Genomic DNA, 23,895 nt, shown 5'->3' with positions numbered 1-23,895 from the left:
ATGAGATGGTGGATCTTGCCACTGATGGTACAGAAACCAATAAGCCCTGGAGCAGCAGATTGGATGCTGGAGCAGGTAAGGGGGTGGATTGGTGGCAGGGACCAGGTCTGGTCAGGGCAGATCTTGGTGGCAGAGATGTCTGTAAGAACTAAAACCCCTGTCCGGGGCCCACCTTGGACCTAACAACCCTATGCCTGTCTACTCAGAAGTAAGTCCCATTATAGTCAATGGAGCTTACTCATGCTCCATTGGGCAGTCAATGGGCAGGAGGTCTGGTCTAGAGGGTTGAGCCTCCATTTGCCTGAAGATAACGAAGGTTGCCTGTTCGAGGCCAGCGGCACCGTGCGACCTTGAAGCAGCTGACAAGCTGAGCCCAGTTATTCCATCTGCTCTGAGCGTGGGAGGATGGAGGCCAGAATGTGAAACCAGATCAAGAAAGTAACATCTGAATGTTGTGGTTTCTTGAAAGATAGAAACCTTCTTTCAAATTGTAAAAATCCCTACGGGGATTTAATTTGCCTGCCTATGTAAACCGCCTTGAATAAAGTCTAAGGAGAAATCTGAGGACCAAGAAAGGCGGTATAGAAATACCTGTATTATTATTTTATTATTATTATTATTACTCCCAGGAAAGTGTGGATAGGATTGTAGCCTTACACCAGCAACATAGCTGGAGTAGATCTGAGTAGGCCCATTGGGAACCAGGGAGTGGCAGAGGCGGTAAGTAAAAAATGTCTTTCCTTGCCTCTCTCAGATTGCTTGGTTCGCTGCTGGCCAACATGGTACACTGACAGGGCGCTAAAATTGTCAAGGCACACCATCAGTTTTTTGACAACTGACACCATGCTGCCAGTGGGGGGCAGGGCAGGCCTTAGTAATAAATGACCTTCACCCAAATCCCTGTGGCGCACCAGTGGACCCACTAGCGGCACACCAATGTGCCACGGCAGAGTGTCTGAAAATGGCTGTCATAGAGTGTCATTTAAGAAAGTGGGTCCCAGTGCTAAAAATTTTGGAAACCACTGGTCTATCATAAGGTGAAATTCTGAAAAATCTAGTAGTGGGATTCAAAGACCCAGAAAGCTCCTAGGAACATTTTCACATGTCATGGGCCTTTTTTGGATTTCCCCCTTCCAATTGCAGTTCCTTACATGGCTCTTTAGATCCCACCTGAGTTTCAGTTTTGCCCCCACCAAATCAAGTACATTGAGACCTCCTGATTTTAGAAATGGGCTATGTCAGAATGCCAGATGCAAGGGAGGGCACCAGGATGAGGTCTCTTGTTATCTGGTGTGCTCCCTGGGGCATTTGGTGGGCCGCTGTGAGATACAGGAAGCTGGACTAGATGTGCCTATGGCCTGATCCAGTGGGGCTGTTCTTATGTTCTTAACTACAATTCCCAGGAGGCCTTGCAGGTCTCTTGTTATCTGGTGTGCTCCCTGGGGCATTTGGTGGGCCGCTGTGAGATACAGGAAGCTGGACTAGATGTGCCTATGGCCTGATCCAGTGGGGCTGTTCTTATGTTCTTAACTACAATTCCCAGGAGGCCTTGCAGGTCTCTTGTTATCTGGTGTGCTCCCTGGGGCATTTGGTGGGCCGCTGTGAGATACAGGAAGCTGGACTAGATGTGCCTATGGCCTGATCCAGTGGGGCTGTTCTTATGTTCTTAAACTACAATTCCCAGGAGGCCTTGCAGGTCTTTTTATCTGGTGTGCTCCCTGGGGCATTTGGTGGGCCGCTGTGAGATACAGGAAGCTGGACTAGATGGGGCTGGACTAGATGGATCCAGTGGGGCTGTTCTTAGGTTCTTATGAGACAGGGAGAAGGGTTTCAAAACATTTGAGCAAGGTTGCATGAAAACGCCTCCAGGCTGCCCAGTGAGACCATTGCTCAGAAGAGCTGCTGCAAAGATTTAGCACCAGACTCAAGGACCAATAGCCCTTAATCACGATACTTGGCATTTGTATACAGTTATTCTTGAGTGTGCAAAAGTGGTGCACATATCTTATTTTGATGTAATCCTCACAACAGCTCTGTAAGGTATGCAAATATTATGATCTCTGAATGGCAGCCAAGTTGTTGAGCCTGAGAGGTTTGCCTAAAGCTGCTTAGTCCGTTTCGCAGCAGAAGCAAGGTTCAGATGGGAAATCCTGATTGCAGCTCAGTTGCTTAGCTACTACATGACACCTGCTCTTCCTCTAGTTCTTGCACTACGACCTGTAGCCAGTGGTTTCCCCCTCTACTCCCTCATCGCTGTGGAACAGCCATCCATGGGCAATTGCACCATAGGAAGACCCACTTCCACTCCACTCCACAGTTCTTGCACTGTAATAGTATAGGCTTTTATTAGACATATTTCTCCTGGGTACAAGAAGAGTCACAGGTCTCCTGGGTTTCAAGGTGCTGAGGTGCAGGTGTGGAGTTTGGGAGCTACAGGTGGTGCTTGGTAGAGTAGGAGGTAGATGGGAAAGAGCTGGAGACTAGTGGTGCCTAGTGGAGGCAGAGGGTGGCATATGGTCAGTCTGGGGAATTTTGACTGTGCCTGGACCTCAAGATGCAGCCTGATGGACATGAAAGAAACCTGGGGGAAGTAGTTTGCCTCCTTAATTTTGGCCATTCTCCCTGAGATGTTGTATGGTCTGCAGGAAGTCCAGAGAAGAAAGCTGGTGTAGCATCATGGCTAGAAGACTGAGCTGTGTGTGCATTAGGACAAAATCACAAAATCTTGCCTTCATCGCTAGGAGGTTTCTCAAGCAAGTTACTCCCTCTCAGCCAAGTTGGTATTTCTAGGTAAAGTTGTGTGTTTTTTTGCATAATAATAATAATAATAATAATAATAATAATAATAATACAGGTATTTATATACCGCCTTTCTTGGTCTTTATTCAAGACTTTATTCAAGGCGGTTTACATAGGCAGGCTTATTTAAATCCCCGTAGGGATTTTTACAATTGAAAGAACCACTACATTCAGGTGTTTCATTTCAGATCTGGCCGCACATTCTGGCCTCCATCCTCCCACGCTCAGAGCAGATGGAATAGCTCGGCTTCAGCTTGTCAGCTGCTTCAAGGTCGCACGGTGCCGGTGGCCTCGAACTGGCGACCTTGTGGATGTTATCTTCAGGCAAATGGAGGCTCTACCCTCTAGACCAGACCTCCTGCCCTAGATGATTCCTGCCCATGAAAGATTCCTAGATGGCAATTTAACCTGAGATTTTGTTCACTGATACAAAGCTGTTAAAAAGTATTTTTTTTATCATACAAATCAGCAAAATGTCCAGATGATTGTTGGAATCCAACTACACCCAACGAGTCCTTCTTCAGGGAGGAGAAAGAGCAAAACCCTGCTGTGAAGTAGGCTATCTCAGAACACCAGGTGCAAGGGAGTGGCAACAGGATGTAGGTGTCTTGTGTGAGGCATCTCGTGGGCTACTGTGAGATACAGGAAGCTGGACTAGATGGGCCTTTGGCCAGATCCAGCAGGGCTGTTTTATGGTACCTAGATAGATAGGAACCCTGAGGAGGTGACAGCGCCTGAGGAAAGCCACAGTTTGCACCCAACTGATAACCCCACTGGAGGCTGCTATAGAGTGATTCAGTGCCCCCCTCTGGTCCCTTGCCCCAGTTCTGGACCCTCTCTCAAATCATCCCCCTCTGGATCCCAGGAGCAGTGGTGATAACTGAAACTGACAACAAAGTACCCACCTGGCTGCCCCAGACCACCCCTTCTGCAGACTTATTTGGAAAGAGTACAGCTGAAATCCACAAAGGGGCAGAGAAACCAGCTTCTGCAAAAGTCCTTCAGACTCTGCTTGTCACATGAGGGTGCAACAGCTCTGTGCATGCTGCTCCTCAGTTGAAACTTCAAGCTCTGGACCTGGTTGCCTGTGCATCTGACCGTCCCATCTCTCAGGCAATGACTAAGGTCACTTGAACTGTTTGGTGAAGAAAGGAGAGAGGCAGGGAAGGTAACATTATCCTGTGTGTTATAGTTTTGGCTGATATTTATTTCTCAGGCTAACAGCCAGAAATCTCTCAACAGGGTTGACTGTTCTTTGGACTGATCTGACCTATATCCTGCTTTGCAGCTGAAAGGTGACAATTCTGACCTTTACCCAGTTGCTGAGACAGAAAAAACCAAACAAACCCACGAACTGCTTAGTCTTAAGAAGAAAATGATTCAGTGTCTGATTCTTTAAAAACTAATAGCGGTTACCTAATGGTGGCTCAACTAAAGTTCAATTTGTACAGCAATTTAAAGCGCCCTTTGTGTGGCCTGGATAGGGTTCCAACTGCTTCCCCTTCCCCCAGCTCAACTATTCTCTTGCATCTTGAATCTGAAGCTTGCTTTGCATCCAACTTTCCTAGTTTCCTTCTTCCCCTCTCAGACTGTGTCTTGAAAAATTAAATGACTGCTGGATATAGCCTTCCTCGTATGTTGGAGTGAAGAAGTCCCATAATCCTTTGTCACTCCCCCATCTCTGCACTTCTGAGGCACCAACCTCACCCCAAGCAAAAAAGTATGGACATGCTGGGATTTCTTGATGCCCTGATGCAATCCATACTATGACTGATAGGTGCAGAAAAATTCCCAAAGCAGCATTTTTCTCCAGACAGTTGAACTCCATCTCTCATCCTTTCCAGATTGGGCAAAGGGGATTGCTGAAGTTCAGGAGGCTATATTTTCTCACCAATCCCACTGTTGCAAAAAAGATGCCTAACCGTTGTCCTGAGAGCTGAGCAAGAAAACAACATAAAAGTGAAGCAGGTATTGCCATCAGAGATAAGTGAGGTCTGGTCTTTCCAGGTATTTTTATTATAGCTAACACAGAGACAAAGCTGCACCTTCCTGGTGACATCATCTGGCTGAGGAGGGTTTAGCCTTTTCTACTACAGTGCTTTTGCAATTTCATTCCAGGAAAATGCTGTGTTCCTGGTATCTAAGTTTTAGATTTAGAGGTAAAGAAGATATAAATGTCCTTTAACCAAATAGAAAACATCTCAACATAGTTCAAATGAAAGGTCCCAATCCCTATTCTTCCCCCCCCCCCCCCAAAAAAAAAATCTTAGGAAATCAGGCTGCTGTGTTGCCCATTCACTTGCATTTCATGCTCTGTTTAGAGTTCTCTGTTCTGCTCTGCTCTGTTTAGGGCAGAGTTTAGGATTCCTAGAACCAACCTGGAAAATTCACCTGTATCTTTAAATTTGCCACTGAATTGAGAGATGATGCTCTCAGGCCTGGGCCAATTTCAGAGGCAAGCCATGGGTTCTAGAACCAGCTGGGGGTCGGGTTCTAGCACAGGCAGATCAGCAAATGACCAGAGGTAGATGATGTGGTCGAAGATTAGTTGGCAGTCAGCAATGGCGGTTCAGGTGGTGAAGTAACGGAGACCATAGTTTGAGACACACATGATGCCTTAGAGAGTAGCAATGGTTTTTCCCCTCCTGTTCCTCTGTTGCATCTATTTCAGGTGACGGAGAATTAGCCCTTATTATTGACAGGCTAGGGCTCAAGTGAAAAGCTGAGAAGCGTATATGACAAGCAGAATTTCTTTTTCAGTGAATTTTTCTTTAGAAAATAAGAACAAACAAAAAAACTTTCCAACTGGTGTATCCATAATGAACAGTTTGTATATTTGAGAAAAGTCTTGGACTAAGTCTCATGCTGCAGATTAATAGGAGAGAGTGAAATTTACAGAAAAGGAAGTTTGTTAATCCCAGTTTACAGTGCTTATAAAAGCACAAGCTGAGTTGCGTCAATGCACACTTCACTAGAGTGTTTTTATTTTATTAGGGGCCCTGAGTTTTGCAGGTTTTTTTTTATTGCATATTTCATCTAAGTAGCTATAGACTTAGACCTTCTCTTCTAATTGTGTTCCTGAAGCACTTGTGGCCTCGGAATTTTTAAACTCTCTGGGGACATCTTACCTTATTGATCTTAATTAGCTACTAAAATACATGAGGTAGGAAGCGCCGGAATAATCTTTTCCAGGGTTCCTAATATACTCTAAGCACTCTCCACCTCCCCCCCCCCACCCCGGCAAGCCATCAAGAGCCCTTGGCTGAGAGCAGTGCTGAAAATTGGTTTGAATTTCTCAGCAGCTAGCAGTAAATGCTGGTCCCTGTGAGACTTAAGAGGGAGAGGAAAGTGGAACCGAAGCGTAAGAGCAACGCTTGCCTCCACAAGCATCATGTCCCTGAGAAGTGCAGGAGAATCCAGAAAAAGGCAAATATTTGTCTCCTCATCTCAGTTGAAGAGACTGCCTGTATTTATACTAGACCTTCACTCATACAGCACATGATCTCAGAGCCAAAACATCATGTAAGCCCCACACGATGGATTTGCCGTGGGGCTTCGTCATGGTCAGCAGCAGCTCAGTGATGCCAGATGGTTGACTTGGAATCCTCATACCCGATTCAAAATCCTCAGGTTTTGCTCATGATACTGTTCATATAAATGACCGGGGAAGGGGAATTGCCTTGAAAACTCTTAAGAAAAAAGATTGAACTCAATGGGTTTACTTCTGAGTAAGCCTGGTTGGCACTGGGCTGCAAGCTGCCTATCTGCTGAGCTTGGTCTTCTGATAAAAAGTTGTTGTTTCTCCCCCTTTTCTAGGTTAAAATAATAATCTGGTTCCTGACACGCTCCTCTCCTTTCCAAGATGTTTTCAGTCACTGCACTAAAAGCTCCACCCCAACAAGTGATTGGTTCTTCCTGGTTTGGCTATATGTGATCCAGGTAAGGATAGGGCAACCACTATCTTATACTTGTTTAGGACTCCATCATTACTGCTACAAGTAGGGAGCATCTGTCTCTTAATTCCTAGAAAGAACCCTCAGTTGAGACCCTGGTCAGTTAATTAGTTAATGAAACCCTGGTCTTGCTTTAGATCAGCCCAGTCTGTTGATTTTTGGGGGGAGGGGGTCCAGGATATGGCAGCCTAGAGGTATGTGAATACAGCCATTCAGCCTGCAGCTGGAGTCCATCAGCTACATGTTCCTACATGTTCTGGATTCCAGAACTCTGCATGCTGCATTTAAAAATGATGCTTTTATTTTCTAAGCCAGCACTGGTCACTAACGGCCCATTCCTAAAGGCACCATTGCCTCTGGGTACAGCAGTAACAAAGCAGCTACCACTGGATCTTGCAGCCCCATGGCAGCTGCCAGAGGTCTCTCCCCTGGGGAAAGCCCCATGCCCCACAATGGGGTTTCTCAAGGCTGTGCTGGCTTTTTGCTGGCATGGAGCTGAGAGTCTCTGTTTTGGGCCTTCTGGTCCCAAAACAGAGTTCAGGATCCTCTCCCACCCTGGTTATGACACCATAACAGGTTATGATAGCAGATTTGAGTACTCTTAAGGTGGCAGAGTGGTTGCTAGATACAGATTAACTCATGGGACACAAGCAGTCCACTGCAGAGTTCTCCAATAGAAGTAGTAGTCTAGCTGAGGACAGCGCAGTAAGTGCTGCAGACACCGCAATGCACCATGTAAAAAGCCCTTTTCACCCACTGTCAAAGCCATTCCTGGCATACACACCACGCCTGCATGTTGCCATCTTTGCTCAGAATGGATCCAGTGGAAAGTGGGAGAGGCCACTTATCCAGCATACTGCAGCATCTGCGGTACTTGTCACCCTCCCCTTGCTATGCTACTGAATAGAAGTTATTTTGCCCAAGCCTCGGTGAAATGAACAGGAGCTGAGCACTCTTCCCTTGTGCAGCTCCTCTTCCTTTCACTGAGGCTTGTACAGAAGCATTTGCCCTGGATTGTGCTTCATGTCTACTGGGTGGCCAGGGTGGGTTTGAATTTTCCTCTTCAAGCACCAAATCGTCAGTCCCAGTCCGTTCCTAATCATAAAGGCAGACAGTGAACAAATCTCTGGGAGTGCTGACTAGGCTCTGGCATTAGAATAAATGCTGCCATCTGGTGTTGGTTTGGGGAGACAAGAGCAAAGGTTTAGAAATACTGAACCATGGCTGTAAGATGGGATTCAAGCAGATGTTAAAAGAATCTTTCTGAAATTTGTTCCTGGCCACACACTTTTAAGGTCATATTTGCTATGTTCTGCTCTTAAGAGTCCTGCAGGAGCAGACCAAAGGTCTGTCTAGTCCAGCATCCTGTTTTAAACAGTAGCCAACCAAGATGTTCCCGGAAAATTACCCAGCAGACCATGAAGGCGTTGCTCCCCACCCAACAAATTCTGTCTGGTGTGGATACTAGTCCTCATTGGTCAGGATGAAGACAGATGTAATATTTTTTGTAGAAATCACTATGGTTTCTTCATCCACAGTGTGAACTTAGCTTCCACCTTTCCTTAGGCACTGATTTGCAAGTAAAACATTGGCTCAGCTCCTACTTCTCTACTTCAGGCAGGCAGCCCGACATTAAAAAAATACAATGATATACAGTCACCTCTCGCCTTCAGTGCAGTTGACTTGCACGAATTCACCTTTATAAGATTGGCACAACACAAAACCAGCAGTTTAAACAGCAGAGGGGATTCCACCCACCATTCCACTTACTTAATACATGCCTAAGAGTGAGCCTGAGATCAGATAATAAAGTTCAGTCTTTTGTAATTTTTAAAGAGACAGTACATATTTTCCAGTCGTAAGGGATTTTCAAGGCAATTTTGAGTACAGGTTAGACATTGGTATCCACAGGGGATCTGTTCCCAAGCCCCCCGTGGATACCAAAACCCACAGATAATTAAATCTGCAAGTTGCAATCCAATGGAGCTTTGGAGGTCATCTAGACTGATCACCCTACTCAGTGCAGGTAACCATTACAGTATTCCTAACAGCTTTTGAATCAGTGAAGGATAATGCAGACAGCTCACCTTATTGGCGACAATAATTAATGCCTTAAATGTGGACATTTCTAATACCCATTACTCGTATAACAAATGAACTACAGACCTGCTTTTAAAGCCTTTTCTCCTGTATCTTAAAAATAATGCAAGAAGACCTCCAAACCCTCCAGGAAAATCTCCTGGTCTCTGGTGCTGGCTTGTGGATGCTGTGGGCATTTGGATCAGCTTCTTCCCATCCTAGTTATATATCCTATAGCCATACATACCACCTAGCTATATATTTCTGGCTGGGTGATAATGCCAACAGCCACCAGTATTTACTTCCACTCATAATATAGTTCCTCTTCAGTAGTTTAATAATAATGAAAATGGCTCAGCTGAGACAAACGGTTCTGTCTGACTATTCATAAAGCTCATAATTATTCCCACAGGGTTTTTTGGCAAGCCTGAAGTGTCTCACATGATATTCGTTAACAGCTTTTATATTCTTTGATTCACCCTGTCACTGTTTCTATACTGCTGCCAACCAAATGCCCCGAGCCTATACAAGTTCTTAGCCTGGTTGGCTACTCAGTCATCACCCCACGCACTAATCTTTGAGCTGATTCAAACGTACAGAAATCACACACAGCTCTCCTTGTGTGCCATTGAAGTGGTACAGTCCGTGTGTTTAAAAAAAGCTAAGACACGCTAGGGAATCCTTCTTCCTAATTTGCTGGCTAGAAATGAGAATATCTATCTAATTATTTATATTTTCTCCCAAGGCAACTCACAATGGTAGAAGAACATGGAACAAGGCCTTATATGTTAACCAAAGCAAGTGCAAGGTTTTATGCAGAGAGAGGCAGTCCTTCAGATAACCTGGTTCTAAACCATTTTAGGGCAGGGGTGTCAAATATAAGGCCTGGGCCACAGTTGTGGCCCATGGAAGCTCTTTATCCAGCCCTTGGGCTATCCCAAGGCAAAGAAGGAAGGCCCATAGCCAGGGAGACAGACCAGGGAAAGACTGCACTTGCTCCCAGTGTGGAAGGGATTGTCACTCCCAAATTGGCCTTTTCAGCCACACTAGATGCTGTTCCAGAACCACCTTTCAGAGCGCGATACCATAGTCTTTCAAGACTGAAGGTTGCCAACAACTGGGCTATCCCAGCACCATCCTGAGAGCACTCCAGCTCTCAGCTGCTGAGCTGTGCTAAGGTGTCACAGCCGAAAGCACAGCTCACATAATTGAATTCTCCCATGTCTTCAAAATATGATCAAGATTTGAGTGTTTTCTCTTCTGTCTTTTGCAGCCGATGAGTTCCTAAGTGAGAAAAAATTATTTCTGGCCATGACCTGCTTAATGACATCACTTCCTGCTTGATGACATCACTCCTGTCCTCAGCAGGCATCCTGAATGCTATTCAGTCCACTGTGCTTAGCTTTCGCCCAGTTGCTGCTGTAAAACACACAATCTTCTGTTTGTCCATCTGAAGTGATACAGTCCCAAGAAGACTGTACCGTGCACTATTTCTGCTTATGTGAAAAGCCCTTTACCAAATTTATAAATTATAACTGGTTGCCTGGTCCTCTGCTCCAGTGCCCCTCCCTCTGCTTATAGATTGGTTGCAAATTGGCACCTGCACCAGTCCTGAGTGTGGAATATTGCATCCCACACGGACCTACATCCTCAGGCAGGCCTGACCTTGTCAATTCCACCTACACTAGTTCAGACAGGCAGATATTTCCAAGACTTGAGATTGTTCTTTTTTTTTTTCAAGGAATAATAGGCTATTCTCACTCATCTATGCTGAAAAATGCCACCAATTTCCCAACAGTTACCCCCAAAAAGGGAACAAAAGCTTGAATCTTTGACTTGTAACATATCCCAGATTAGAGAATGGGAGGGGAAGTCTTTGGTTTTTGGTGGGGAAAGAACGTTGCTGGATCAGACCAAAAGTCTGTCAAGTTCAGCATCCCGTTTTCAGTGGCCAGCCCAAACCTTCTGAAAAAAAAAACAAGTATAAAAGCAGGATATGAAAGCAGTAACACCTCCTTGGCTGCCTCTCCATCTCTCAAGAAAGAGATTCTGTTTAGTTATCATGGCCCACAGCCAAACCTCATCTCATCTTTAAAGCTTCATCTCCCTTTAACGTTATCTAAGCCAGCAGCCATCATTACATCTTGTGAAAATGCACTCTGCATTTGCTCAGAGGCCATTCAAAATTAGAATAGTATTACTTTATAGGACTCAGAACTAAATCCCCGGCCACGAAAATAAATTCTGGTTTTGATGAGCACTGCCTTGCAAGCTGTACAGTTGAACTGTAATCTCCAGACCACTGCAAATCCCAAACATCTCCAGAGAGAGCTGCCTGGAGAGTACAATAGCCAGCTAGAACTTTGATCTCTCTATTCTTTCTTTCAACCACACAAGTGCATCCCATTTTAGCCTCTATACAGCTCTTTATTCTCTTTTTCTTGCAGGCTAAATGGAATGTTGTGTAGGCAAGACTTCAACTCTAAATAGAACTAGGCTTTCCTACAATCATTGATTTGAATGGGCTTCTTTGTGTTTAACTTCACATTGGATCAACTTGCACTGGATGGGAAAGAGTAGCCACACATTTATCCCTAATGGTTTGCAGTGTTATGCAGACTTACTTGGGAGTAAGCCCCATTAAACATAGGAGCAACTTGTTTCCAAGTTTAGGAAGACAGATATAAGTTTAGGAAGTTTAGGAAGACCTTGAGAGCCAGGGTGGTGTAGTGGTTTGGGAGGTGGACTTAGACCTGGAAGATCCAGGTTCAAATCCCCCCTTAGCCACAAAGCTTCCTGGGTGATCTTGGGCCAGTAGCTTTCTCTCAGCCTCACCTACCTCACAGGGTTGTTGTGAGGACAAAAGGAGGGGAGCAGCTGTGTACACTGCCCTGAGATCTTTGGAGAAAGGGCTGTATAAAAATGTGAAAAATAAATAAAAAATAATAAAATACATATGGTCGGGCCCGGCACAGTGACATAGAAATGGAAGAGGCTGCTGCAAGGAGACATTAACACCCTTAGAACCCTTTGGCTCTATCACACTTCAAATGGTCCTTACATGTTTTTATTCCCACTGCAGCCAACGTAATACGAACTATACTCAAGCCCAGTGGCGTAGCTAATTATTATGTAACCGGATGCAGAGCTCCAAATGATGTCCCAGAAGTGATGTCACAACCGCAAGTGACATCACACCTGGGCTTTTAAAAAAGTGAAAATTGGGGGGAAAACCCACCTTCTTCCCCCAGTAGATTGCCACTCACTTGCTCTACCTCCTTCTCCGAGGCAGTAGCATTCCTAAGGCATGTAGCATTGCTAAGGCATGTATCTGCTACCTTGGTCAAAGAAAATTTGTAGCCCCCCCCCCCATGACAAAAACTAAGTAAATAAATAAAAACGGTGCCCCTTATTGGTTAGAGACACTGTTTAGGGGGGAAGGGGGACAGTTTTCTTCCCTTGCTAAACATAAGAGCACCACTTGAAAAAGTACCTCTCTACCCTGTTAGCAGGGGTAACTGTATTATGATACATGGAAATGAGAGCTGACTGATATTAACACTTTACTGCAGTGTTTTTCAAACTGTGGGTCAGGACCCACTAGGTGGGTTGCAAGTCAATTTCAGGTGGGTCCCCATTCATTTCAATATTTTATTTTTAATATATTAGACTTGATGCTACCATGGTATGTGACTGCATTTGGGTAAATGTTACAGACCTGTACTTTCAACAAGCTACTATGTATATTCTTTTAACAGTGAAAGTAAATGGGAGTTGCTTCTGGGTAAGAGTGGAAAAGATTGCAGCTGAGGATTGTTAAAAAAGTTCCTGGTCATGACATCACTTCTGGTGGGTCCTGATAGATTCTCATTCCCACTCTCACCCAAAAGTGGGTCCCAGTGCTAAATGTGTGAGAATGTGCCTTATTGGTTCCATGCTGAATCACAATAATAATAATAACACATCATTCGCTATCAGAACAATCAGTCTTATTGGTCAGTTTTGAGTTAAAGAAATCCTCTTTTTGTTCCATAAGGCAGTTGTGTTTTCATGTTCTGGTTAATTGGCCATAACTTTTGATAGAATACAGATACTCCAGTGCAGTTTATTTCATTGCATTCTGCATTAAATTATCTTTCCAATGATATATCATGATGGTATTATTCATATATACCACAGTTTCCACAATTTGTCAAACTCAGCTTGTTGCCCCCCCAAGTGTGTTGCCCAGTGCACCCCCTTACATCCCAATCCTGAGCTGTGCAGGGCTGCGGCGGTGCCGAAAATGACTGCCACCACATCCTGATTACCCCAGGCAGCCGCCCCTTCACCTCAAGAGAAGGGGACTTAGGTAAACTGAGCAGCCCCGCTACGGTCGGCCAAAAGGTCAGCGGTGAATCAAGTACCTCTGTGTCAGTCAGTGAGCCTGACACAGAGGCTTTGGATCCAGTGGAGCTTTGCTCCACTGGTCCCATCTCCCTCCCTTCCTGCTCCAGGCCCCTGTAGCAGAACTAGGAACATTGACTGTCTGCCCTGAACTCCTCTTCTAGCCTGGTTCTTAAAAACATACAAAACGCCTACACCAACCCTATAAGGTAGTATCCAATACCCCCTCCCAGGGCAGGAAGCCTTTCATGGAGCTGCCTGGACTTCTGCCAGCTAAATAACTGAGTAGCCTCCAAAGGCAGGCTGGGGCATTACTTAGGGTAAGGGGAAAAATATCCACTTTTATCCTCCCATTTGCCTCCAGTGCTGCTCCCCCCCCACTCCCTAGACTGGAAAAAGGAGTGGGAAAGAAACAGAAGAGGAAATGTGGAGAGAGGGGTGGGCTAAAAGTGTCCTCCATGCTTCTTTTTCCTCTTCCAAGAGAGCGAGAAGAGAAGAGACTGGTGCATCACAAGGTGGTATTTGGCATGGTATCTCTCACAGGTGCTGGGAGAGCTTGGGCTGGCCCTGCCTACAGAAATATAGGGGGCAATGCTTTTCTCTTCCCTTACCCCTATGCCAGGAAATGATTTCACCAGTGATGGTTAGGGGCATCAGGCTGCTGTTAAAGGCATGGCAGCACTTGTGAAATTCAGCCCCTATAGTATCCATGTGCCATTTTACCCTGTACAGGTCAGAATATACACAACATGTAGTCCCATTTAATTTGTGTAAAAGCGAATTAAGGTTAAGACGACAGCAGTCTTATCTTCTGGGAAAGTGGATTAGTAGATTAGACAGAGGGCAGGTTCGGACAAGCAGCAACCACCAGGCAACTGCTGTTTTAGAGCCCAAGCCTAGGCAGGTCTACTCAGAAGTGAGTCCCATTGTAGTCAATAGGGCTTACTCCCGGGTAAGTGTGGCTAGGATTGCAGCCTTAGACCCACCAGTGGGTTTGTGTGAAGGCACCAACTGTACAAGCCAGTGCCTTGACAGCTGTGATTGGCTTGATTGGAGTAATCATCATGGATAACTTCCTTATGCTCCTCACATGTGCATGTTAAATTTCACCTTATCTGTACACTGACCCAGGTCAAAATTAGCAACAAACCATAGGTTGTTGCTACATGTGCAAGCTGCAGCAAGCGTCAGGATATTCCCCTCTCACTCTTCTTTCCTGTGCAATTCAGAGTATCCATTCTGTGTTTGCTACAAACCAAATGGTCCCACATGGACCACCAAATATAACTGTATGTCTTGTGTGCAGGGGAGTGAGTGTTGCATGTGGTCCACGAGGATTTTGATTTTTGCCTCACTGGTCCACGGGCTCCTAAAGGTTGGGAACCACTCATCTAGGACAACTCCAAGGCTGCGCAGGTTCTTGCAGGGGGACTGCAACCCCATTCAAACTTAGGAAATGAAATCCTTGTTCTGGAATGTCAAAGGGGTCCAAAGTTTGAACAGGATTTGGAAAATGGGAAATCAGTGCCCACAGGTACAAATGCACGATTGGAACAGAAGCTTTGACAATAGATTCTTGGGCTGAGCACTGCCATCTGGTGCACCACGAAGGCAATGTGCGCCTTGAGCTGGGGCTTCCTGCTTGCCAGAAATCCCTGGAAGTTCCCAGAAAAGATGTTGATGACGTTCAGCTCTAGGTCATGTGATTTTTCCAGACTGCCAATGCAAGACTGGCTGACTCAGATTTCAGTTCCAGGGTATTGCTTTCAGCCATGTGTATGCAAAGAAGCAGCAAGGAAAACTTGGGAAAAAGAAGTTTAGAACTGCTGGATGGTTTTGGATCCGAGCACTAAAGCAAAATGCAAACCTTTCAAGCTGCACTGTTGGGAGGGTTGTGAGTCTCTGGTTGCCTGCTTAATCCCATCCTCATCACTTCTTCCAGACACTGCTGAAAGAATGGGGGCAGGAGCGTTGGCCATCTGTGTAAGTACAGGCTGTCTCTTACTCTTAAGCGTAGGGAGAGTGAGGGAGGGCTCTTTATGGTGTGAACTGTTGCAAAAGTGCATTTGCAGAAAGCAGATGTGGAGTAAAGCAATAGTTTTGAGTGGTGAACTTGTGCTTTTGCTAAGCACTAAGCAGCCAGTGGGTGTGGCTCTTAGTCAATATCTCTCCTGAAATGTATGTTCTTCCTAGTGTTCAGCTGTTGTAAATTTCATTGGATCAGAGATTGCAATGGATGGATCTTTTTAGTGCATCTCTAGATTGATGTAAAAGTGCCTTCAAAAGATGTGGCTTCCTCTTTTGTTCATTTAGCCTTGAGAGGTTTGTTTTTGTTTTTTAAATGTTATTTTGAGAATTTGGATTTAGTGGTTTTAAAAATCATATTCTGCTCTTCCACCTCTCCTGTCTGGGTTCATTGCTCTTCTCCAAGATGGTTTCAGTCACATCTGAATAGCCCCTGAGCTTAGGCAATTGGCAATTTATAGTTTTTGGATTTCACAATGAAGGTAGCTGCATAACTGTAAATACTGTGTGTTTTTTTCACAAAAAAGACACAGAAAAAAAATTCTGCTTTCTTTCCAAAGCAGAACTTTCCCACATGTTAAGTCCTTCCGTTTTTATTTTTCTCTTGCACTTTGCTGATGAAAATGACTGTAATTTGCCATGTCCCTGATCTCAGAAGGGATCTTGCTTACATATAAGCAAGTATGTGCATGTTCGCCACCAACGTGGGTATGTCTGAAGCAGTGCTTTAAAAAATGCCACCACTCATAGTGATTTGTGTGTGTGTGTGTTGAACTAACTTTTTTTCTGTTTTCCTTTCTCAAAACTAGGCAAGATTTAACTTCCTTCTTAAAGCACGATTGGGTTGGATCTGTTTTTTGTTTTTAAATTTAAACTAACAACTTCCAAGATAGCAAATCTTTCTCTTGGAGAGATCTATTTTTCTGTGTGTGTGATTGTTGCCTGTTCATCATAACTTCAGACCAATTCAGGGGACTTGGCAAAACACCATTCCCCCCCCCCCCAATTCTGTGAAAGCACCTTCATAAAATCACAGAAAAAAAACCATTGGTAGGAACACTTTGTTCTTTCACCAGTTGTTAAATATCTGGTATTTAGCCTTCTCAGCATTCTTGCTTCTATTTAACTTCACTTTTAATCCTTAAAGTAAGTTTTTTGAGCAGTAGTGGACAATCTTTCCTGCTTTTCTTTACTCTTCCCTGGAATGTGTAAGAACTTAAAGTAGACACTTGGTCCCAGTTTTTTTTCCACCTTTAGTATGGAAATATTTGCCTCATCTGAGGAATATTGTGAGTAACTTCTGCTTGGTGGTTTACAGCGGACCTGTTTAGTTTTGGGCTCGCGGAGCAACTGTTTGTGGTGAGTTGCTAGAGGTACAATGAACCTCTTCTTTTTGCTGTTTAGAAAGTAAGAAGAGCCTGGTGGTTCTGGCCAAACGTCCACCACAGCTAGCATCTTGTTTCTCACCATAGCCTAGATGCCTCTGGGAAACCCACAAGCATGTAGCAAAAGAGCCTCTCCCACTGTTGCTCCTGAACAACTGATATTCAGGTGCTGCTTCTAAAACCCAGAGGTAGCATAAAGCCATCTTGACTATTAACCCCTGATAGACTTGTCCTCCATAATCCCATCTACGCATTACGTGGTAATGGCCATCACCACGCTTTGTGACATCTAATTCATTATGTGTACAAATGCTTTGTGTGATCAGATGCGTCCTTTTTTTCTGTCCAGAATCTCCTGCCTGTCAGTTTCATTGGATAACTTGACCCAGACTGAAAATGAGGGGGTTGATGGGCACCTGGTAGGCCATCATGGCATGGATGGTGAACTGCATGTGGCTTGGTTGGCCATACATTATATGGGTTCAAAGCACCTCAAGTACTGGCTAGATGCAGAGATAATGCTTCTGAGATAATAGAGTGGAGATCAGGAAAGTGCTGTGGGTTTTTAGGTTGTTCCTACTTCCTCCTTTCCGCTCTCTTCATCATTATCAACTGTGGTAAATATTATGTGTGTGTCAGTTTAATTCTAACCATGGTTAGCTGAAAACTAGATTTTACAATCATGGTAAAAAGTGGGTAAAACTGGGTTTTAATCTCTGGCTTCAGCTAACTGTGGTTAATGCTAAAACCCTCAAGGTATACAAGTTGCTTTTCTTTCTCAGAGTCATAAATCTTGTAAAATACGCAAAGTTAGTGGTACTGAAACATTGTGCTTTGGGGACATTGTCACCAAAACCTTGGTCCACATCATATCCAAAATATACTCAGATACCATGTACTGTTTATTTTCTGAGAATAAAATGTACCCGAGATAAGAATTATTTGCTGCAGTATGAATGTCTTTCCCCCATGGAGTGAAAACCTTCCCTGGTTATATTTTCAATGGATCATTAAATGAAAAACTACATTGAAAGTGACCTTTTATTCTGTAAAGTATGTTAGTGTTAATTGTTTGTTTATTTTAAAGACTTGTGAAGACACAACAGAGAGAATGTGCATGTCCCCAGAATTCTTTTCAAAGAGCTAGTTTTGCACATTCTGCTGAGTGGTTTTGTAGAATCCAGTGACGTGCAGACTTTATGAACTGACTTTAACCTGCAGGGTGTAGACATGTGCCATTTTGAGAGCTGGAGAAGCAGTTCTTTGGTGTTCTGTGACCTCTTAAAAACTTGTTTTGAAGGTTTGCATTAAAGTTCAGCTGTGGAGGTTGCTATTGGCTAGTGCTGTGTTGTCATGAACCCCTCCTTTGTTCCTAATGAATATATCAGCTCTTTCAGGGTAATCCTGGAAATACTTCCTGTTTTTGTAATTTACTCTTATATGTTGTACCATACAGCACTCAGGACAACTTACATATGATTAAACCCATTTTTGCCCCGCCCACAGGTGTACACATTTGGTCCCTTTTGCTTATATGCAATGTTGGGCAGAAATGTCTTCGGATAATCAGACATCCAACATCTTCTCCTGCCAGGCTTTTGATGTTGGGTTTTGTTTTAAAGTGGAAAGTTCTTGCATCTATTGCATCGTATCGATGTTGTGAGCCACTGTGAGGACCCTGGCAAACAGCAGAATAAAAATCCACGAAGTTAAAAAATGTAAAACAAATACACACTTCATAACAATTCATTATAAGCAAACAGAACATGGTAATGCTCTAAAAACCATGCTAAACTATAGCAGAGGCTACAATCCTATGTATTCTTACTTGGCAGAAAGCCCCATTGAGCACAGATGTACTTCTGAGTCAGCTTGCGTAGGATGAAGTTAAAAATATATGCTTTCTAGAGTAAGCGTAATCCAGTTTACGTTAAGGTCACCGATATCACCTGAGACAATGAGATGTAATTGAATCTACTGCCTGGGCTTTCTGAGATGGTGCACGCGTGTTTGCAAAATCCCATTGTAGATTGTGTGTCTTCGGCTATTAGTGCTCTCCTGCCTGTGAAATCCATGCATGATCATGTTAACCCATCAAGCTTATTTAGGTTTTTAGGTCATTTATAACTACTGAATATGTTTATAGGAAGACTTCAGGGATTCTATTCAGAGTATCTTTTAGTTCCGCTCCACCCGTAGTTGCCAAGGTGATGTCGTCTGGATGCTCTGTCAACACTCCGTTGCCCTGCTCCCTATCTAGGCTCCTCCCTTTGATTTTCTTTTTCCTTCTCCCTGTGTGTTTTTTGTCCTAGATGTTTTCAGAGGCCTTTCGCTGCAGAGATTTTGCCGTGAATTAAACCGAGAGGAGACCACCTACGCCGCAAGCCTCGCAGGAAACTTTCCTCCTAGCTGATGTGTGTGTAACGTGGGTTGCTAGAACCATGCAGCCCCCTATAGTCACTATGACGGATTGTTCTCTCTTCCTCTGCTCTTTCAAGCAAAGCAAATCTGCGGTGAGGCTGAAAGAAGATGTGAAGAGGATTGTAGCAGCAGCACCTCTGAGCAAGCAGAAGGGAACGTCTTGCCGGAAGGTGTTTGGCGTGAGCCTCCAGGAGCTCCAGCAGCAAGGGCTGATCAAAAATGGGATCCCAGAGGTGGTGTGGGATATTGTTGAATATTTGACCTGGCACGGTAAGCTGCTAGCAAAGTCCTTTGGTTTAAAGCACCAAGCAAATCTTTAAAGGTTTGTCTGTGCTGCAAACAGTTCTAGCCTACCTGTCTTGGATTCCCGCAGAGAATCCTTGGTGTTGTAGTTCGGCCAAACATGTTCTTTCACAGGTCCCTATCCTGTACTGTCAGGGAGAGGGAAAGACTGCTTAACCCAGGAGATGTCAAACTCGTTTCATACAGAGGGCCAAAGTTAGTATTCATGGTGCTTGCTCAGGGTTGGAAGTGACATCATGAAGCAGATGATGACCAGAAATCAGCACTTTGTTCTCACATAGAAACTCATTAGCTGCAAAAGACAGAAGAGAAAATGTGTACATTTTGTTCCTATTTTCATGAGATGAGAGAGCCCAGTTATCAAGCTGGGAGAGCCCAGTTATAATGGGGGTCAGATAAATTGCTTCTGGAGGCTGCATTCAGTCTGCAGGCTTATGTTTGACATTCCTAACCAGTTTAAGGCTTCAGTCCTATACGTGCTCATTTAGGAAATATTCCAATGAACATAATGGGGCATATTTATTATTTAAAAGTGGATCACCCTGGGAAAGTGTTCCAGAGGTTTTATGCCAGCACTGAAAAGTCCCTATCACTCGTGCCACCAAGTGAATTATTATCTTGCAATTGCCCAGTTCATAGACAGGAATATGGACTCCAGTTTAAAGACCATAACCCTGTTATTCCCTCACTCAGCTTCTTTTCCCCAATGTGCACCACCACTGCACATGCCAGTCATCTGTTTTGTTTTGAAAAGGTCGGTTTTCTGGAATGCTGCTGGTATATAGTCTACCTATGGGGAATATACGCTGCTCAGTGTCTAATATAAAAAAAAACCTTTTTCTGTAATGTGGCTTGTTGTCCAGTAGATGTCAGAGTAGGATTTTTGTGTGTAGATGAAACTTTTTCTGTCCCAATAATCTGAAGAGCTTTATGGGCCAGGGGTGTCAAACTCATTTTATAAACAGTGGGCCCTCCTTATCTGTGGATTCAGCACTCACAGATTTGACTCAGCACGAGTGCCACCGGACCCACGCTGGAGGGCTTCACCTGACCTCCTGGACGCAACCAGAAGGGTCTTCCGGTCACATCCAGGTGATGTTCTGAGATGTGGGGACGCTGTGTGCTGCTTTCTTGGAGCTAGAAGGCTCCCCATAAATATTGGAAAGGCACTTTTGGTTTTTGGTGAAAACTGGAAGTGCCTTGTAACGCTTCCAGGTGGCCTTCTGAGGTATGGGGAGGCCACACAGCCTCCACCTGCCTTAGAAGCCTCCAAGAGGCTTTCTGAAGCCCAGGGAGCCAACAGACTGAGTTGCTGGCCCAGCACAATCTGAAAGAGGTCTCCAGGCTCTCCCAATAAGGTATGGCTGCACCTGCATCTAAAGGAGCAAAAGTTGAGTCGCGATGCTGAAAAGTTTGGGAACTGCTGGGATAGTGTGCATGTTTTAATATATCTGTGCATGCATACCAATTAACCCATTTTTGTCCAGCCCACTAACTAATACAGGTGTACACATTTGATCCCTGTTGTATATATGCAACTTTGGGCAAAATTGGTTTAAGAGAGTAACAGTCTGGTTAATCAATAATGAAGAATCCCCCCTCCCACCATCGCAACTGGTCAGATTTTAAGGCACCACAGAACTTTCTTTTTCCTAGGATAGACCACTATCCTAGGAATAATTATCATTGCATTGTAATCAGATTGAAAATTTAAATCAGATCATTGTTTATTCCACTGATAAATAAACAATAAATCAGATTATTGTTTATTACACCAAACTGCGGTGTGCTATAAACTAAAAGTAGAAGCATCTGATCTCTTCCCCTCACCTGTAAAGGAAGAGGAAAAAGGAGGAAGGTGGGCATTAACCTAAGAGGTTTTCTGCAGCTTTTTCTCATAAGGCAAACCATAGCATGCTGTTACATCTAAATGCGGCCCTTGTGAGACTGCATGTCATGCGTGTGGCCCGACAGATCTCCAATTCTGGATGATACCAACTAGTAGAATTTGTAACTAATACTAATTATTGGTTCGACTACTACTGGTAATGTTGATACTTCTTTGTGGCAGAATCCCTGAACTTGGCTGAAATGCACAAATTCTGTACCTTCAGCTGTCTCCATCACTCTCCATGTTGGAAAAAGCTGCACCTGTTGAGTGCCTGCCTCTAGCCCAGATGACAAAGCTCTAGGTGCTCTGCCGAGGGCAAGAAAAATAGGAACTGGTCCTCAGCCCATACTGAGGAGCTTTGCTTTCTGGTTCTTGTTTGCTTTTAGTTACAGGAAAAACATTCTAAAGGAGTCATTATATTTCCTGTTTACCCATCAGTTTCTCTGGCAGTGTCTTTTGATTGGAGGGCAGTGCATAAATAAGTACTACTTAATTTGTCTCCTTTCTAATATATAATTACAGGGCTGAAACAGGAAGGTCTTTTCAGGGTGAATGGCAGTCTGAAAACAGTGGAGCAGCTGCGTGTGAAGTACGAGAGTGGAGAGAAAGTGGAGCTGGCTGCGGAGGGAGATGTCAGTTCAGCCGCCAGCTTGCTGAAATTATTTCTGAGGGAACTGCCCGATGGAGTGATCACTTCTGCAGTGCATCCCAAATTCATGCAGCTCTATCAAGGTGACTGTTTTTAATCAAATATTCATCCTACTAAGTAGGGCGAGCCCAAGACATACAGGTTCATGACTCGGTGTGTCCCACTCCTTACTCATGACTCGGTGTGTCCCACTCCTTACCTGATGACGTGCATCTCCTGCTCCTTGGATTGGAAAAGGAAGAAGGAGGCAGAGCAGAACAGGAAGTGTGTAGGAGAGGAGAGTGGTAGGAGAGTGTACACTTCCTCCTCTGCTGCACTTCTGCTACTTCCTCTTTCTCTTCTCCCCTTTCTTTTCCAATCCAGGGAGTGGAAGAAGGAACAGTCACACAAACAGAGGTAGGTACTCTCCACCAACCTGCTGCCTGAGGCAACTGCCTCATTTGGCCTCAGTAATTGACCAGCCCCACTGGGAATTTTTCTGGGTAGAAGATCATTCAGTTGTGAGATTGCCAGGGGCAATCTAGATGGTGCAGTCTAACAGTGGCAAACTGGGAAGGTCCACCACTGCAGTCCAGACACAGGTTTACCATTTCACTGAGAAGGAGACCATTGTGTTAGACTTGGAGCAAAATATGCCACAAATCTATGCAGTTTCTCTTCAATTTTATTTTGCAGTTTCCTAGAACTGCCTAGTTTCCCATCTGGTTAAAGAACAGAACAAAGTAAACTCATGTGCTTTAATTTGTGAAGTGATAGAACATTTGCTGGGAGAGTGGAAATATCTGCTGACTCTCACCTTCTAGTTGAGCACTGCAGTAAAACAGGCCTGCCAGTCTGCTATTTTTGGCCATTTGGTGCAGGGGTTCTTTTTCAGCACGCCTCGTCCTTTGCTCTCAGACTCTGTTTTGGTAAGATCAAGGTTAGCTGTGAAGAAGAAGAAGGACTGACTTGTTTATGGCCATAAAAGCATACTTATCGCTCAACAAAGCACTCAAAGCTTTGTTTCGTGCAGGAAACAACATTTAGCAAAGTAGCAATAACAATCGAGGGACATGCGTTCCTGTACTGTATGCAGATAAAACAAACGGTGCTTTGGGAAGTGGGTTAGACAGCCTGACTGCACCTCCTTTATGATCCTGAGTTGGAGGTTTTTGCAGCTTTGGACAGCGCGATAAGACCCTGCACAACCCGCTTCTTGTGTCTCTCTTGTAATATCTGAAAAGATAAACTGCATCAAGATGACGTCCAAGCCTTTTCTCCACCATGAGCATGTGCTTTTGGTCTGTCCTTTTGGTGGAGACTCAGCAATGATTTATTATTCTTGTTAGTGCTATGAGTAACATGTATTTGAAAATGTTTAGACTCTGCTTTTCTTGCTTGTCAAGGCAACCCAAGGTAGCTCACAATAGGGGTAAAAACCAAATAAGACAGCAGTCCAACTACAACCAAACACAACCACCACAAATTTTAGAAATCAACATAAAACAAAACACCTCAACTATATAACCCCACCATCATGGCAAAACATCATCTCTCTAAAAGCTGAAATGAAAAACCCACGTCTCCTGAAGAAGTGTTTTGTCAGGGGCGACTTAGCCCCTGTAGGTGGGCTTTGCACAAGGTTGGTGTCATTACTGAAAAGGCCTGAGACTAATGTGAATTTATAACCCCCCTTTCTTCTACACTGGAACTCAGTGCAGTGTTCAGATCTGCTTATCTTCATCCGGTTCTGCGTCCTGCATCTGTAGACCATACCTGATGACCACAGTCTCTCCGGCTAACTTTCGGGAGCTTAGGGAGCTATACTGAATCAGACCCTTGGTTCATCTAGTCAGTGTTTACTTATTTAATACAATATTTATATACTGCCTTTCTCTATAGACTCACGGTGGTTTAGCATAAGTTCATTTTTCAACGAGAGTTTTATGAACATTATTCCATGAGCCATCTCATAGAAACCTCTGTTACCCTGCACATGCCCAATCTCGTCTGATCTTGGAAGCT

General features: G+C 44.3%; 1 protein-coding gene across 1 annotated transcript in view; it reads left to right on the top strand.

Moving 5' to 3' along the window:
- The first annotated feature begins 15,173 nt into the window (after positions 1–15,173).
- Positions 15,174–23,895, top strand: part of FAM13A (family with sequence similarity 13 member A) — a 147,036-nt gene continuing 138,314 nt past the window's right edge. The window contains exons 1-3 of the mRNA XM_066632116.1: positions 15,174–15,200; positions 19,126–19,318; positions 21,765–21,974. Of these exons, the coding sequence (XP_066488213.1) occupies positions 15,174–15,200; positions 19,126–19,318; positions 21,765–21,974 (430 nt within the window). The remainder of the gene's footprint in view (positions 15,201–19,125; positions 19,319–21,764; positions 21,975–23,895) is intronic.

This window comes from Tiliqua scincoides, chromosome 6 (assembly GCF_035046505.1).
Source record: "Tiliqua scincoides isolate rTilSci1 chromosome 6, rTilSci1.hap2, whole genome shotgun sequence".
Lineage (NCBI taxonomy): Eukaryota > Metazoa > Chordata > Lepidosauria > Squamata > Scincidae > Tiliqua > Tiliqua scincoides.
The sequence above is the reverse complement of the archived record's forward strand: the minus strand, read 5'-3'. Positions and strand labels throughout refer to the sequence as shown.